Raw genomic sequence first — 14,171 nt, forward strand, 5'->3', positions numbered from 1 at the left:
AGATCCACCTCCATTTACCGCTTTACAAAAACAGAAATAATTGAGTCATTTAAGACATTATACTGTGTATTTAGTCTGCTTCATTTGCAAATTTCATTTTTTGAATACTATTTTCACCTCCGTAGCCAGTATATTAAATTTGATTAATCATCTGTTTTGTATGAGTCTGATTTCAACTTGTTTGATAGTAAAGAGTGCTGTAGTCAGAGTATAAAATACTCGCTATTTAATTCTTGCAGCAATTCATATGTGGACGATAAATCTGGAATCTAAAGCATAATTATTTGATTTATATTTCATAACGCTTTTCAAAAAGATATATTCTTTTCAAATGCCTTTTGTCATTCATTTTCCAAATTAGACTATCTTGCAGATTCTTTTATTTCTATTCATTATTAACAATTATAATTAGGTGCACAAGAGATTTTTCAAAATCTAATTTGGGGTGAGATGTCGAAAGAAAAAGTTACCCCTTTGTGTATACTACCTCAGAGGAATTAGTATTTTTATTGTACATGTAGTATTGTGTTATATGACTTGAGGAAAAAGAGAAAAATTGCCTTTTTTTTCTTTAAGATCTTAAAGCACTTTTAAAAATAGTAAACAAAAACAGCAATGTGTTGATTCCCCCTCTTTTTAATTTCCAATTTCGTAAATAAAAAACTGTAAAAGGCAAAATGTTAAACATGTATTTAAGATATAAGCAAGGGTATGCAAAAGAAAGATGTACTGAAACCTGTGATGAATTGTCCCGCAAAGTAAAGCTAGCTACCGTTTTAATAATATATATATTCCGTTGCGAAAAGTCACTGTGATCAATGCTTTATACTTTTATCTATGTCATATTTCATTTTCGATGAAACCCCCAACAATATCAAATAGACCTTCTGATTATAATTGTTTGAATATATATATCTCATTGGTCATTGTCTCATCCGGCGTTAAGGAAGGTCCAGTTCCAGTTATATCAACGTCTTACATATGACATGGTGCAACTCGTCACAAGGTGCCGCTTCTGGTTCCAGCGTGTTCTCCCGGAGCTTAACGCAACGCTGGTTCGGGGCGTTCTTGCCCAAGCTAGAGGCATCTTCGGTCATCAGTTTACCGCTGTCCGCCCAGGTAAACTTGTCCGCTGTTCCCAAATCGTTGCCACTTGTCCACCAACCTAAACTCAATAGTAATATATAATTTGTTATATTAATATATCACAAACATACTTTTAATGTAAAGTTAAGAAGGAAATTATAGTATTGGCATGTAAGAAACTGAATAGTTATATACCGAGGCATTAATGTCATTTACATACAGTTGAGATCATTTTACATTGTATTCTTTTACTGGCTTATAATCTTCAGGAATTCATGGAAACCCTTTCAAACATTTACACGTTATGTAAGTGCTGCGCTTGTTTGATGTTGTTGTTTGGAGGAAAGTATGTTTAAAAGGTGCATTTGTAATTATTAAAATGATAATGTCCACAACAAATAAAATAAGATAAAATGATAAATATAAAGGATAAAGAATAAAGTTCGAGAAAATTCGAAGTTCTTACATGTATAATTTAGATGTTCCCGAATTCTCTTTCAAATTTAAGACATTACATTGTTTGTCTTATCATATTTTCTTTTTTTTATTTAAAATTTCTACTTAATTCTTAAAGACACAATTCATCTCTTACTCTTATCATCTCCGGTTTGTGCCCGAATGAACTCCCGTTCCTCTGGAGACGTGACGGACGCCGAGCGTGCTCCGAAGTTTTCTGCGCAGAATAAGTCAGCATCCGCCCAAGACATCTTGTCGAATTCATGGCCGAATCGATAGCAAGTGCCAAGTGTTTCGTTCATCGTGAAACAGTCAGGACATCTGTTTTCTGGGAGACACCAAAAGTTGAGTAAGGAAAAATTATAGAATGGGATGGAGCTGGTTAAAAAAAAATTTTAATGTCTTTTTTTTTCATATCTATGTATATACTCACTTTACCTCACCCCTATTGTTTTGGGAGAAATTGAAATAAGTAAGTGAAAGAAGACAACAGCTCTTATTGAATTCCATCTCAAACCTGGAGGTAGTTTTGTGTTTGGAGAAAGTCAAATACGTTACTAAATATTCATACGCTTAAAACGACGCACTGTTTGTTACCCACCCACGCAGCTGTCCCGTAGATCGCTAAGAAGCGTTCTGATCAAAGCCAGGCTGGCGTCGGCCTCGTCCAGTTTTTGGTGATGATCTACAGCCTGCGGGTCTTGCTCACAGTGGACTTCAACTGGTAAACAAACACACAAAAATAAATTTCAGTACCCACAGATTTGTACGAATCCTATTGCTCGCCACCAACTTCTATTGCCTGAATCGCACCTTTTACACTTGTAAAACGGTGTATCAAAATCATATCAATTAAAAATAATTAATTGCTTGATCGATGAAATATAACAAATAAATATAATGGATATGCAGTTAGTGAAAATACATCTACACATACCGTGTCTGCATATTTTCCTGGCAATGGCTGTTTTTAAGCTCATCAAGTGTTCTGCACTTTTTACCAAGATGACGTGATCGTCTGTAGGCTCAGACGCTATTTGATATAAGAAATCCCTGGAGTGCGTTGTGAAAATGATTGAAGAAGATTATTAGTTAATGTGTATAATGCTACCTCCTTTCATACATGTGCGTGTGAACACACACACACACACACACACACACGCACACGAGAGAGAGAGAAAGAGATGTTAAATATTATTTTAGTTCAATGCGCCTATAGGATTAAACCTAAAGTACGTTATTTTGGACATGAAAATCATAAACGAAATAACCATCTCCCTCATTCAAATTTATCAAAATTTGACAAAATAACCTACGGTCTCAGTTTTTGTCCAATTCCTATGGCGAAGATCATGGTACCACCATTTTTAATGTCGTTGGCATACGGTATTGTGAACTCTTTGTCCGAGTTTGGCCGTCCGTCAGTAACAACGATTGCGATCTTGTGCACACCAGCGCGCATTCCATTCTGTTCCGTAAATATCTCGTCTTTCAACCTGTACAAACACCCGGACGTGTTCGTTCTATCTCCTCGAACTTCCTTGATCCTCTCCGAGCTCAATATATCGATATCACCAATAATTCCATCCAAGTCTGCGGAAGAATGGGAAAAGAAAAAAGAAAACATCTAATTTTCGATAATGACATTGATGTATGAAATTCTATGACGCCCTTTTCGGGATCCATGACATAATCCAGCCACTTCCAAGTTAAATAAGCAGAGTGATGTTTTCAATACATTTTTAGTAGGCCCTAATATCATATTTTCTTTTAAACATTTTGAGATCATTAGAATTATTTAAACCTTTTTCGTGCTGGAACTTTCTTTTTCCCAGGAGATAAAAAACATTCGTACTTGCTAAATATTTGGTATAAACTCGGACTCATGAGGGGTCTTTTAAGACATATTTGAAAATATAAAATAAGGGGCGGTAATATACAGGCCCTTGTGCATTTAATGCAAGTATGATATACGGTATTTTTTCAGAGAAAGAAACCTACCAAATAATGCCCTAATAAATAGCCGAACAGGTTTGTGTGTATGTGTATGCGTGTGTGTCTGCGTGTGTGAGAAGATTAAACATTTGAAAAATTCTAAAGAAGTATCCAGTCCTGACAAATAGCTTATAACCCTTTTAACATCAGCAGCATTTATGTACTCATATTTAAACAAATTTGTGTCCATGTAAATGCACAATAAATTTTGAAAGTACTGTGGTCAATTTTTTCAATTTCATATCTACCGTAATAGCATTGTCAAAATACTCACCGGAGTTATCATTTAGATCAAAAATGGTTGTTGTTTTGACGCTAAATGTTGCCAGCGCAACCTGTGCCGAGTCTGGTCCTATTTGGTATGCTGTGATGAATTCCTTGATAAAAACAAGTATATCCTTAAATTCTCGAACTTTGATGCTCTTTGAGGCGTCTAAACAGAATGCGATTTCGACCCTCGGGGGTGGTATGCAATCTGAAATAAGAAAGAGAAATGCGTTGGGATGCTGCATGGTTTCGTATGAATAATTCGTAGTGCGGCTTTGATTAAAAATAAGGGATTAGACAGACAACAAAACAATTATATATGTATCTTTGAACTGATGATTGGTGTAGTACGAATCATAATAACCAATAACGAATCAAAGTGTCTCGAGATTAAAACTCTCTCTCTCTCTCTCTCTCTCTGTGTGTGTGTGTGTGTGTGTGTGTGTGTACGATAAAGAATATTACCACTAGAAAATGAGAAAAAAACTAACCGAAGGATTCCTGTCTTCTGGTCAACTGCTGTAATTCCCCCTCGAACAATGATGCTCCGAGAGAAAGCGAAACGACGCCACAAACCAACACGTATGAAACAAGGCAGTGGATCTTCATCGTTCTGATGTGTGCTATCTACTGCGCGTTCTCCCCATTTATACTGTTTCTTTCACTTCAGTTGAATAGGTAATGACATAATAACCAATAACATTTATGGAAGAGAATGACAAACGCCCATTCAGATAGCACGCTGTGGTATGATCACATTAGGATATACAGTAGTTAATTCAAAATTTAAAAGAAGGCTAGCCCAGATTAATGCACAAACTTGATATACTCATCCCATAGACATTTTTAAAGAAGATAGAATGAGTTAAATGAACATACATTGTGTGTGAATTTCCTTTTCACTAGGTACATCGTCAAAACAAGGAGTTGTAATTTATATCAAATTTTTTTTAATTTAAAATTCGATATGGACTGGAAGCATAAAAATTTGTTATGCGTTTTTCCACCCCTTAATTCCTTGTATTGTCGCCGTTCTATCAAGAGATATGATAATAATAATAAAACCCAAAAAGAGCAACGGGCAACTGGCGACCCTTCTAAAACGAAAAACATTTTAAAATACTGTCTTAAAGATTTAAATAAGTTTTTACTGCCTCAATCCAGGCTAAACTTGTAGTGGTCCCCTCAAGTACGGTATTATCAGTCTAGATATTTACTTAAAAAAAACAAGCTTAATATCTTCACATATGTAAACTAATGCAGATTAATCTTGGTTCAAAGAAGATATAGACATACTAAAGGAACGGCTTTTAATGAAACAAAGTGAATTGTATAGGAACTGTCTTGCCTATAAAGTCTTCTATAATTGTTATTCCAATCTTTTTTTTTTTTTTTTGCTATAATATATTACTAATTATAAGATTGACATTAAAATAAGCCATAAATATGACGGCCTTAGAGCGAAAACGTTCTACATGTAAAATCGTAATACCGGAACCGTTGAAGTTCTTTGAATCAGATCAACTCGAACTGAATATTATAAGAAGTGGTTTTCGCTGTGACAACATGTTTAGTATCCTCGGATGTTCAGTTGTATAATTTACCAAACACTCCAACGCACAATTAATTGTTTCTTCAATTTAATGAATACACTCATAGGCTACCAAATTATGCCGCTATAAATATTTAATCTTCAAATTAGAAACAGCTTGTTTAAACGGTAAACATCTCTAAAGTATGCAGTAATTCTACCCTTATAAGTACGTGACTTTTTTAAATATTAGTGTCTCTAATAAGCAGCGTGCACCCTTCTCGCCAGACAATTACAGAAGTTATCTTGAAATTATACAATATTGTCGGTCAGAAAGCCACAAGATATTCGGAATAATTCTTTTTTTTTTTTTTTTTTAGAGAGCCCATACCAGTAGTTCATTTACAATGTCGATAATTCATATATAGGTTATGTTACACACTTCTCACTAGATCACAACAGTCTTATAGAACTATACGGAACTTTGCCAAGCTGAGAACCAGAGCTTGAATAATTCTTATTCTTGGCGCAGACTCTTGTAAAATAAAAAATATATATATTGCTCCTGAGCGGTTGGAAAATCAAAAGTACACACATAGAAATTACATGATTAGACCATGGCTTGCATATTTTGTGACCGTTTGTTTTATTGATACGCTTGCTCGGACACGGTGCACAGAACAGGCAAGGACTCTGTTAAGAACTGCGTCAACAGCCAAATGTCACAGTCTTAATTCAACCAAATATACATGCATTAAAACAATACGCCTCTCCTTTACATGATATTAGAGAAAACCTTCGTGTACACCTTTTTCTTCAAAATGGACATTTGTAATGAAATAATATACATTTTACGTGAGGGATACTTTAAAATATATCATAACCGAAGTGTTAATGTCAGCGTTGAATTGATTTATGTTGTTTATTTATGTCGATTTGAACGTGATAAGTATTCAAACATAACATGAATGTATTTTAAGACTTAAACAAAAATACGCTCCGGCAGGTGAAAAAGATTATTGCATCGGTCGACAACTGCGACGCAACGGCGACGACGGCGACAAGGGCAGGCACTTGTAATCAAGATGCAAACGGGCTATAAACAAAGTGTCCCAAAATTCAATCACGATTAACATTTCATAATTCTAATTTCCCAGAGACAAACTGAGCACCAGCATTCATTAAGCCATACATGTTCTCCTTAATGAATGTTGTGACGAACGCCTTTCAAACTTATTATTTATGCACCATTAGAAAGTGTTAATTGCGTAGGACATAGACAAAACATACAAGACCCTATGTTTGACTCGCACGCAACCCATTGTCGTAAAATACGGTACATTTCACATCTGTTTGATAGTTACATATCTAAAAATCCAATAAAAAAATCTAATAGCATAGATATGCCATCTGATTTCTGATATTTTTAAAAACTTTGTTGATTAAAGTAAATCTCGTCACACTTTTTTATCACTTGTAAGTAAATGTAGCTCTCCTGGACCATGCAGGTATCGGTGGGGCGGGGTGGGGCGAATTATCGGACTTTTGATGGATTTTTCCATTTGTCTCATTTGAGCTTACCATGATCATTCAGATCATGTTAACAATTAACTTTTTTCATTAAAAAACGTGTTTTTGTTTCTTTTTGATGAATATTGCTTTCTTTTTCTTCAATTTTTTAATCTTTTGTTTATTGATCTGTAGCAGGTCAGGCGTATTTAAATTAAAATCAGCATAGGCCATACTGAAATCCATGCCTCAGACAATTTAAATTATATTCATTCCATTTCAATTCATTTCTTCGCTGGTACATTGGTAATCATCAACTTACACAATATAATATAATATAATTATAATTATACAATTGGTGCATTACCATTCTGAAATTGATGTTTGCATTATCAGTATGTGAAGTAACACAGATCTCTTCATAATATGGACAGATGTGCAATTTAAGTCACTACTAAAATATTCTAACTTAACGGTGAAACACAGTTTCCGGGCGCGTTTACAGGTTTGTCGTTAGCATAAATAATGCAAAATTGTAGGATAATTACAATTTACAAAAATATACTAGGAGTTATAAATTATAGATATTTTCATCACATTCCTAATAAAGTCATTTTAGCTATGATAAGAGTTTTAGCTCATTTTCATCATGCCATCGCCAAAGAGTTGAGAAACATATGCTTCTTATCTGATGACTCAAGTACAACAGTTTAGGAAAATGGGTGTGATCTTATGTATTAATAAGATAACATATGTTTTGCAGTCCTCCATATACAAGATACAAGAGATCCATAGATTCGTATCCATAGATTGTATATCTATTCATAATTTATAATTGTATGTGACTAAGTGGCTTAAAATCTGCCTGGATTCCAATCTGGCTTGGAACATATATACCTTAATCTACAGAAATAATAATTGCAAAATTAACCCTTATTTTGAAAATTAAAAAAAGAAAAGAAAAGAAAATATCCTAATTGGTTCAGAGCCTTTATAAAAAATCACTAATGGTCTTCCTTCTGCGTTCGGTATTAATTCCCTTGTTGTCTTTGCAGTTTTTAAATGTCTGTCATTAGGGGCAGTTTCCATCCTACTCACAAACTTTTTAATTTTTTCCCAAGCAAATGTAGGCTTTTATTTTTTGGGGGTAGTGGTCAATTTTTATGTAGCTTTGAAATTTCAGCTGTATCCCTTTTTCATACCTTGGACATAATTTTTATGTCAAAGTTCATACGAAGTCATGAACTTATTTTCTTCTTACTACTTTTAAAGTTAACACAACGACGATTTTACAGTGCAATTTATTCCCGATATTGTATATTTTACATAAACATAAATATTTATCTTTAAAAGATCTATAAATAGATCTTTATCTTAAGTCTGTGTTGCAAACTTGGCAACGGCTTTAATGCTCAACAACAGTTTGCTGATTGCTGTAGTTGAGACATCGCAGCACAATTGGCCCTTCTCTGCTTTTCAGCTATGGGAAGAAATACTTCACAGTATCAAGCATAGCCATGCTTTCTACAAGAATGAAATAAGTAACACTTAAAGGAAAACAAAGATATACCGTTTCTCTTTCTCCTTAAGTGCAGAACTTAAGAGTCTGGAACCTTCTTGGGACGAAATTTTACCTCTAAAAAGACTCGGTTGCTGTTAATTTGTTGCTTTTCAAAGTAGCTGCAATCGGCTTAATTTAATCTAATTGTCTTCAAAATTACTGAAATTGCTTTACGTGCTAAAAAATTATATTTGTGGATAAACGAAATGAAAATGCAGTCAAGAAATACAAATCGGTTGAATTTTTTGTGCCAGATTTACTGTACGGAATGGTTTTTGTAGCATTTAAACCAACTATCTCGACTCATGATTATAGAGAAAAATCATTATGCATGCAAATTTGAAATATTAAAAACAAACTCGATATGCAAATAAGTAGTTTCGCTTAATAAGTTCATCATTCACCAGCCACCGGAAGGACAGAAGTTTTGTCGTGATTGTAGATCCCTCATTTTTACATTCTGTTTGCCCTTTAGAATGAGATTAATAAAATGTGCAGTGCACTTAAGATCGCAGGGGATTCCGATGAAAGTTGTTTATGGAATAAAATTCAAAATATCTGAGCAAATTATACTGACGATGTTTTCTTCACAAACGATGTACATTTATTAATACTAATTCACCAGACTTTTTAATTTGAAAATGTAATATTTAGTCTTGAGGTGCATTCTCATCTGAAATAATAGAGATAACATTCCAATTTCGTTTTGTGAATTTTATCACCGAATGCTACAAAGTTTATATAAATGATTTCTAATTTTTAAATTATAATTTAAAAATATCAGAATAATACGTAGATGAACAAAACTGAATAAACAGTGTATAAAAGCGTGTATATCGTTTACAGTCTACTGGACGCGAACTGCAAAAGAGACAAGGACATTTTACTTTTTACTGTCTTTTTTTTTTCGATTTCACACGCCTAGTCGCTCTTTTTTCCTTATTGAAAGTGACCACTCGTCTGGGCTCTTTTTACTATTTATTCTACTGTACAATACAAAACAAGTAAAAGCTATTAGGAAAATGTTATTTACTTTTGTCAGGTATGGTTGGCAAGCAAAAAATGAGAAATTTCCCTAAAAAAATATAAAGACAGTAAAAACTTGTGTTGAAATACCGTGTGTGGTATTTTCTAAACCGCAAAATTATACATGTCCGCTTTAATGATAAGATTTGAGGTGACAATAAATGGAAATAAAAATATTGATATACCTTATATACAAAACAACAAAGATTGAAAAGAACAGAATGGCAGAACGCACAGAGGGAAGAAACGCGTCTTTTGGGTCTCACTTTCGCTTATTTGACGGCATGTAAGTCTTTTCTGCAACTATTGAGCTTTTCTAAAATTGAGCGTTTGCAAAACAAAGAAAGGCCTCTTTATCGTGGAACATGATGTTAATTCCCCAATTCAGACCATCTTTTAAACAAAGGCCACGCCATCTGCGCTCACCGAGGCTGTCGTCAAACGCCCTGTCAACTGTCAGAACCTAAATTGATTTCGGGGGCAAGCACCGGGTTGTAATCTCCACTTATCACAACCGTTTATCTTCACGATGACTGTGTATGACGTGGCTTCACAATGCGACGCTATGACCAACACGGAACAGAGGGGGTTTCGATGATTGAGATTCGAGGCAGTACAAGGAAGAGATAGCGTTTCATTGCTTAGTAAGTGAAGACGTCACTTAGAGAAGAATGTGGATAAAATACTTTCATCTTGATAGCATCAGTGTTGTCAATGGTTTGCACTTATATCTCAAAACCTCCATGGATTTTTCCCAACTGTTTTTTTTTTTTTTTTTTTTTTCTGAATGGAACTTTTAGTTATATCTGAGATTCCTTTATTAACATATTGATGATAAAATTATTTCCACGTCCCTGTCCACATTTAGTCTCTCTCTCTCGCCCCCCCTCTTTCTCTCTCTCTCTCTCTCTGTGTGTGTGTGTGTGTGTGTGTGTGTGTGTGTGTGTGTGTGCGTGCGTGTGTGTGTGTAACTTTTTAATATAAATATAAGTAAGAAAAGTAAATTTGCAGTTGTAGTAACAAGCAAATTTGACATTGACGTATTTTTTGTTTTAGCCGGCAGACACCATTCTCGCTAGAACACGCCTCCAAAACTATTGCTACATAAACAGAGCTTGATCTGTGTTATATCACGCTCACTTCCTACCCCATAAAAGCTATGAATCTGAAACCTGTAAAAGGCAGCCATTTAGATCTTTTTCATAATAAAAAAGACCCTGAGATCCTATTTCAATTATCTATCCACCTTACCTGTGCACCGTTCCTTCCACGCCATCCCTCTCTCACCAGATATTGGACTCTAGGATTATCTCTTTTTATTAGTTCTAACTTGACTTGAGATTAAATGATAAAATATTTCCATGGATGTCCGATCAAGAGGATTATGAGCTTGAACTTCGTAGTTCATTCTCCTACCATTTAATTATATTACATTTGCTAAGATTATTACATCTGAACAATTTCTGTCTTATCGTGAAACTCTTTCTGTAAACACAATTACCTGTAGTAACGAGATTTGTTTTCACAAACAGTCTTTTTTAATCACTTTCTTAAATTTTAAATAGTTTACATCTTAAACGTGGGATCATTTAGTGGATGGCTTCATAGGACCTAGATTGCAACGTTCGCCCTTTGTTTTACATATATTGATGCGTCTTGCAAGTCAATGAATCCCTTTCTGTAAATCCATTAAAGCAGGTTACTTAATCTTAACTTTAACACTTTTTGCAATTTATCCAAGTTAATAGACTGATATCTCCTTTGTGTTTACTTCGGTGATTAAAGGATCCAATGCAACTGAAATATGCTGAAACAAATTTAAGACGTTTAAATTGTCACAATAAATGTGTTCGAGCGCTAGCACGTGCACTTAAGAAGAAACACACTCGAACGTTTTTAACCAGAAACAAACCAGTTATCGGCTTGACAAGCCAGACCAAATCTGCTAACTACTTAAGAGCAAGAACACATCGTTTAACGACAAAAACTCATCGAAAAAACAGCAAAAATTGAAGTAAAAAACAATAAAGATGGCACAAAAACCACACACAAATAGACTCGGCGGCATCACTTCTCACAAATATTTTGATGCTTGTACCCTGCGTTTCACAGATCCTTGGGAACTTCTGTGTATTATTAGTATGCCCATGTCGTTTTCAGTATGAAAGTCTGAAACGCAGTGCCTCCGCTACCCCCCCCCCCTTCCACACACACACACACACACACACCTCCCAGTTTACGCGTAACGAAAGCGATAACGGACTGCCATGGCGAAAGACGGTACGTTGCACTGGGTACGGTTTTTAAAAACGAACTTAAAGCCTAACGTTGGTCTTAACTGTGAATCCGAACATTCTGTCTAATTTAAAGAAAGATAAATCCGCAGTAATCCATTAACATTAAGCATTAAGTTACTGTCAGAGGATTCACCCATTTTTTCATAAAGCAAACCCACTATTACGTTTTATTTACTACTGCATATTTTTCATGGGCCAAACTAGACTAGAATTTTGGTCTTGACATTAAGACCACCAATCAGTTAAAAGCTGTGTTGTGAACCTGGCCCCGGTCTATAGTGAGAAGGTTATCTCTAAAGACAGGTGCACCAGGCCTCGGGATATTCGGGGGTGGAACGCGACGCAAACTATCGCCCCCGGCGAGAGCCTGATGGTGCTCCGTTCTGTGACACCTCTAACTCGTACCCATCGCTCCCGTCCCCTCTCTCTATATAGTTCTGACAGATGTGTCATATTTACGGCTATCATCCTTCGTTTATCAGTGATTTATATATACATTTATATATACATTCATATATATGTACATCATGTATTTATATCCCACGCCACATTCCATAATATCTATAGAGAGACCATGTGACTTCATCTTTTTGTCAACCTCGGTGCATATAGAACATTTTACTTTGAAAAAAGATAGGGCCTTCGGCAGCCTATGTAAAAAGCTCAATTTGATTGAATTGCCCCTTGTTATCGCACCTGGTGGATGCAGTAATGAGAGGTGGGTGAAAGAAGTGTGACCTCCAGCTAGAAATATTTTCAACAATTTTCTCAATTCCAAAAAAAAAAAAAAAAAAAAAAAAAAAAAATATATATATATATATATATATATATATATATATATTCTAAAGAAGCATCCAATTTACGTCCAAGCATTCGTGTAGGCATCGGCCCCCGCGTTGTATTTTGTTTAAAAAAATACCCTCCCTTCCTCTCAAAGGAAATTACCCTTTTAAATCTGGCTGTGGAATTTATCTATCGCTTTATCGATATTTGAGTAATTGATCTGTGAACACACATTGATCAAATATCATATTTCCAGCAATCACATGGACGTTAATCATCTTGCAATTGCTGATAGTGTTTTTTTCTGTACCTTAAACGTGTAATAGTGCTGGTAGTTCTAGGGAGGGGGGTGCACGCGCCGTGACATTGTGCGTGCAGTAGGCAAACTTAACCCACCCTACTAACTCCTGTGACTATGACAATACAGCAGTTACCCAGTCATGACCAATTAAAAATTGTCACCCGAACATTTTCGTTGATAAGAAGTGGGAATCCATGCAGCCGAGTTAAACACTGCATGTGGACTTTGTCTATTTTCTGGCTGTTCTGTCAAAGTTCTGTCGTCATGTGAATGATCATCTGCCCGGGTGACGATACGTGGCATCACAGGAGAGCCTTTGATATGCCGACAACGTGACACCATGACGATCTGACTCATCACCCTCCCTGAGCCCGGCCCATGTATGCCTGGCTCACTGTTCACTTTAGGCGGCACAACTGAAAGACATACCTTTAATCTTGTTTTAACATGGCAAGGCCAACGTACTGCGTGCTGAGGTCATTCTACGAGTAGCGACTCACTGTTAAAGACGTTTGCGTTATTTATTTATTTATTTATTTATTTCGGTATTGGTATTTTTTTACAATGAATATTAGTGTACTATATAAATGTACATTTATGATAGAAACAATATCAGGTTGCCGGAGACCATATGTATCCATACATATATACATACATAAACAATAGGAAAATACAGTGCAGTATACCAGTGTTTGCTAGGTTTAGGCTGGACTTCTATTCAGTTGTGATCACCAACTAATGAAATCGTAGAAATATATGTTCACGCCGAAAGAAAAAGTAAAATGTACACATGCCATAGTAAAGGACGGAGTGTATCATGGAATAAATGCATGTAGCCTAGCTCTCCCACTGACTTCTGTGTTTAAACTTGGTTAGCGCGCTGAAGCCCGTTAACAGGTAAGATACAATGCACGACTGTTATCGACAGTATTGTTTCATTTTAGTGAAAGGAAATACGCACTCAGGTGATCCGAAGAATATTTCTATAGTTTTCCTCTTTTACATCAAAAGGAAGAAACCATTTGTAAGGGACAAAAATACCGTGAATCCTAATCGCACTTTATCTTCCTCATCGCTGAAATGTACACGGGAAACGTGAAGTGACAACCGTAAATAGTTAAAGATAGAATAAATATTGTTACTTTACAGTATCCAGTTTTCTTTGTAATATTTGCATATCGTCTGCTCTATTCATGAGAATATTGAATCAAGACAACGCTAACGTTTGTTAAAAAGGGACATACAAGATGAAAACTATGCCTTGTTCTGTCATTGTACAACGCTCAGCCATGTTAAGAAACTGACATAATTGGTTTTTCAATTTGCGATAAAATATTTCGTCTAATTTCAGCAGAAGCG

The 14,171-nt window shown here is 35.3% G+C and overlaps 1 protein-coding gene across 1 annotated transcript; it reads right to left on the reverse strand.

Moving 5' to 3' along the window:
* Window positions 1-516: 516 nt before the first annotated feature.
* On the reverse strand, window positions 517-4,472 carry LOC106170867 (von Willebrand factor A domain-containing protein 2). Its single transcript, XM_013550862.3, has 7 exons — window positions 4,296-4,472; window positions 3,812-4,012; window positions 2,859-3,135; window positions 2,480-2,595; window positions 2,144-2,263; window positions 1,679-1,870; window positions 517-1,165 (listed from the first exon to the last, which is right to left on the reverse strand). The coding sequence occupies exons 1-7, from the start codon at window positions 4,411-4,413 to the stop codon at window positions 963-965; spliced, it is 1,227 nt and encodes a 408-aa protein (XP_013406316.2). The 5' UTR covers window positions 4,414-4,472; the 3' UTR covers window positions 517-962.
* Window positions 4,473-14,171: the final 9,699 nt, after the last annotated feature.

The sequence above is a fragment of the Lingula anatina genome, chromosome 2, assembly GCF_051362555.1.
Source record: "Lingula anatina isolate TDL-2025a chromosome 2, LinAna3.0, whole genome shotgun sequence".
Lineage (NCBI taxonomy): Eukaryota > Metazoa > Brachiopoda > Lingulata > Lingulida > Lingulidae > Lingula > Lingula anatina.

Excerpts from the sequence above, each read along its gene's own strand:
- LOC106170867 (XM_013550862.3), bottom strand. The coding sequence starts at position 4,413 with ATGAAGATCCACTGCCTTGTTTCATACGTGTTGGTTTGTGGCGTCGTT. Across the intron at positions 2,596-2,858 it reads ATTGGACAAAAACTGAGACC|GGATTTCTTATATCAAATAG; the intron begins GTAGGTTATTTT and ends AACGCACTCCAG. Across the intron at positions 2,264-2,479 it reads CAGGAAAATATGCAGACACG|TTGAAGTCCACTGTGAGCAA; the intron begins GTATGTGTAGAT and ends TTTGTTTACCAG.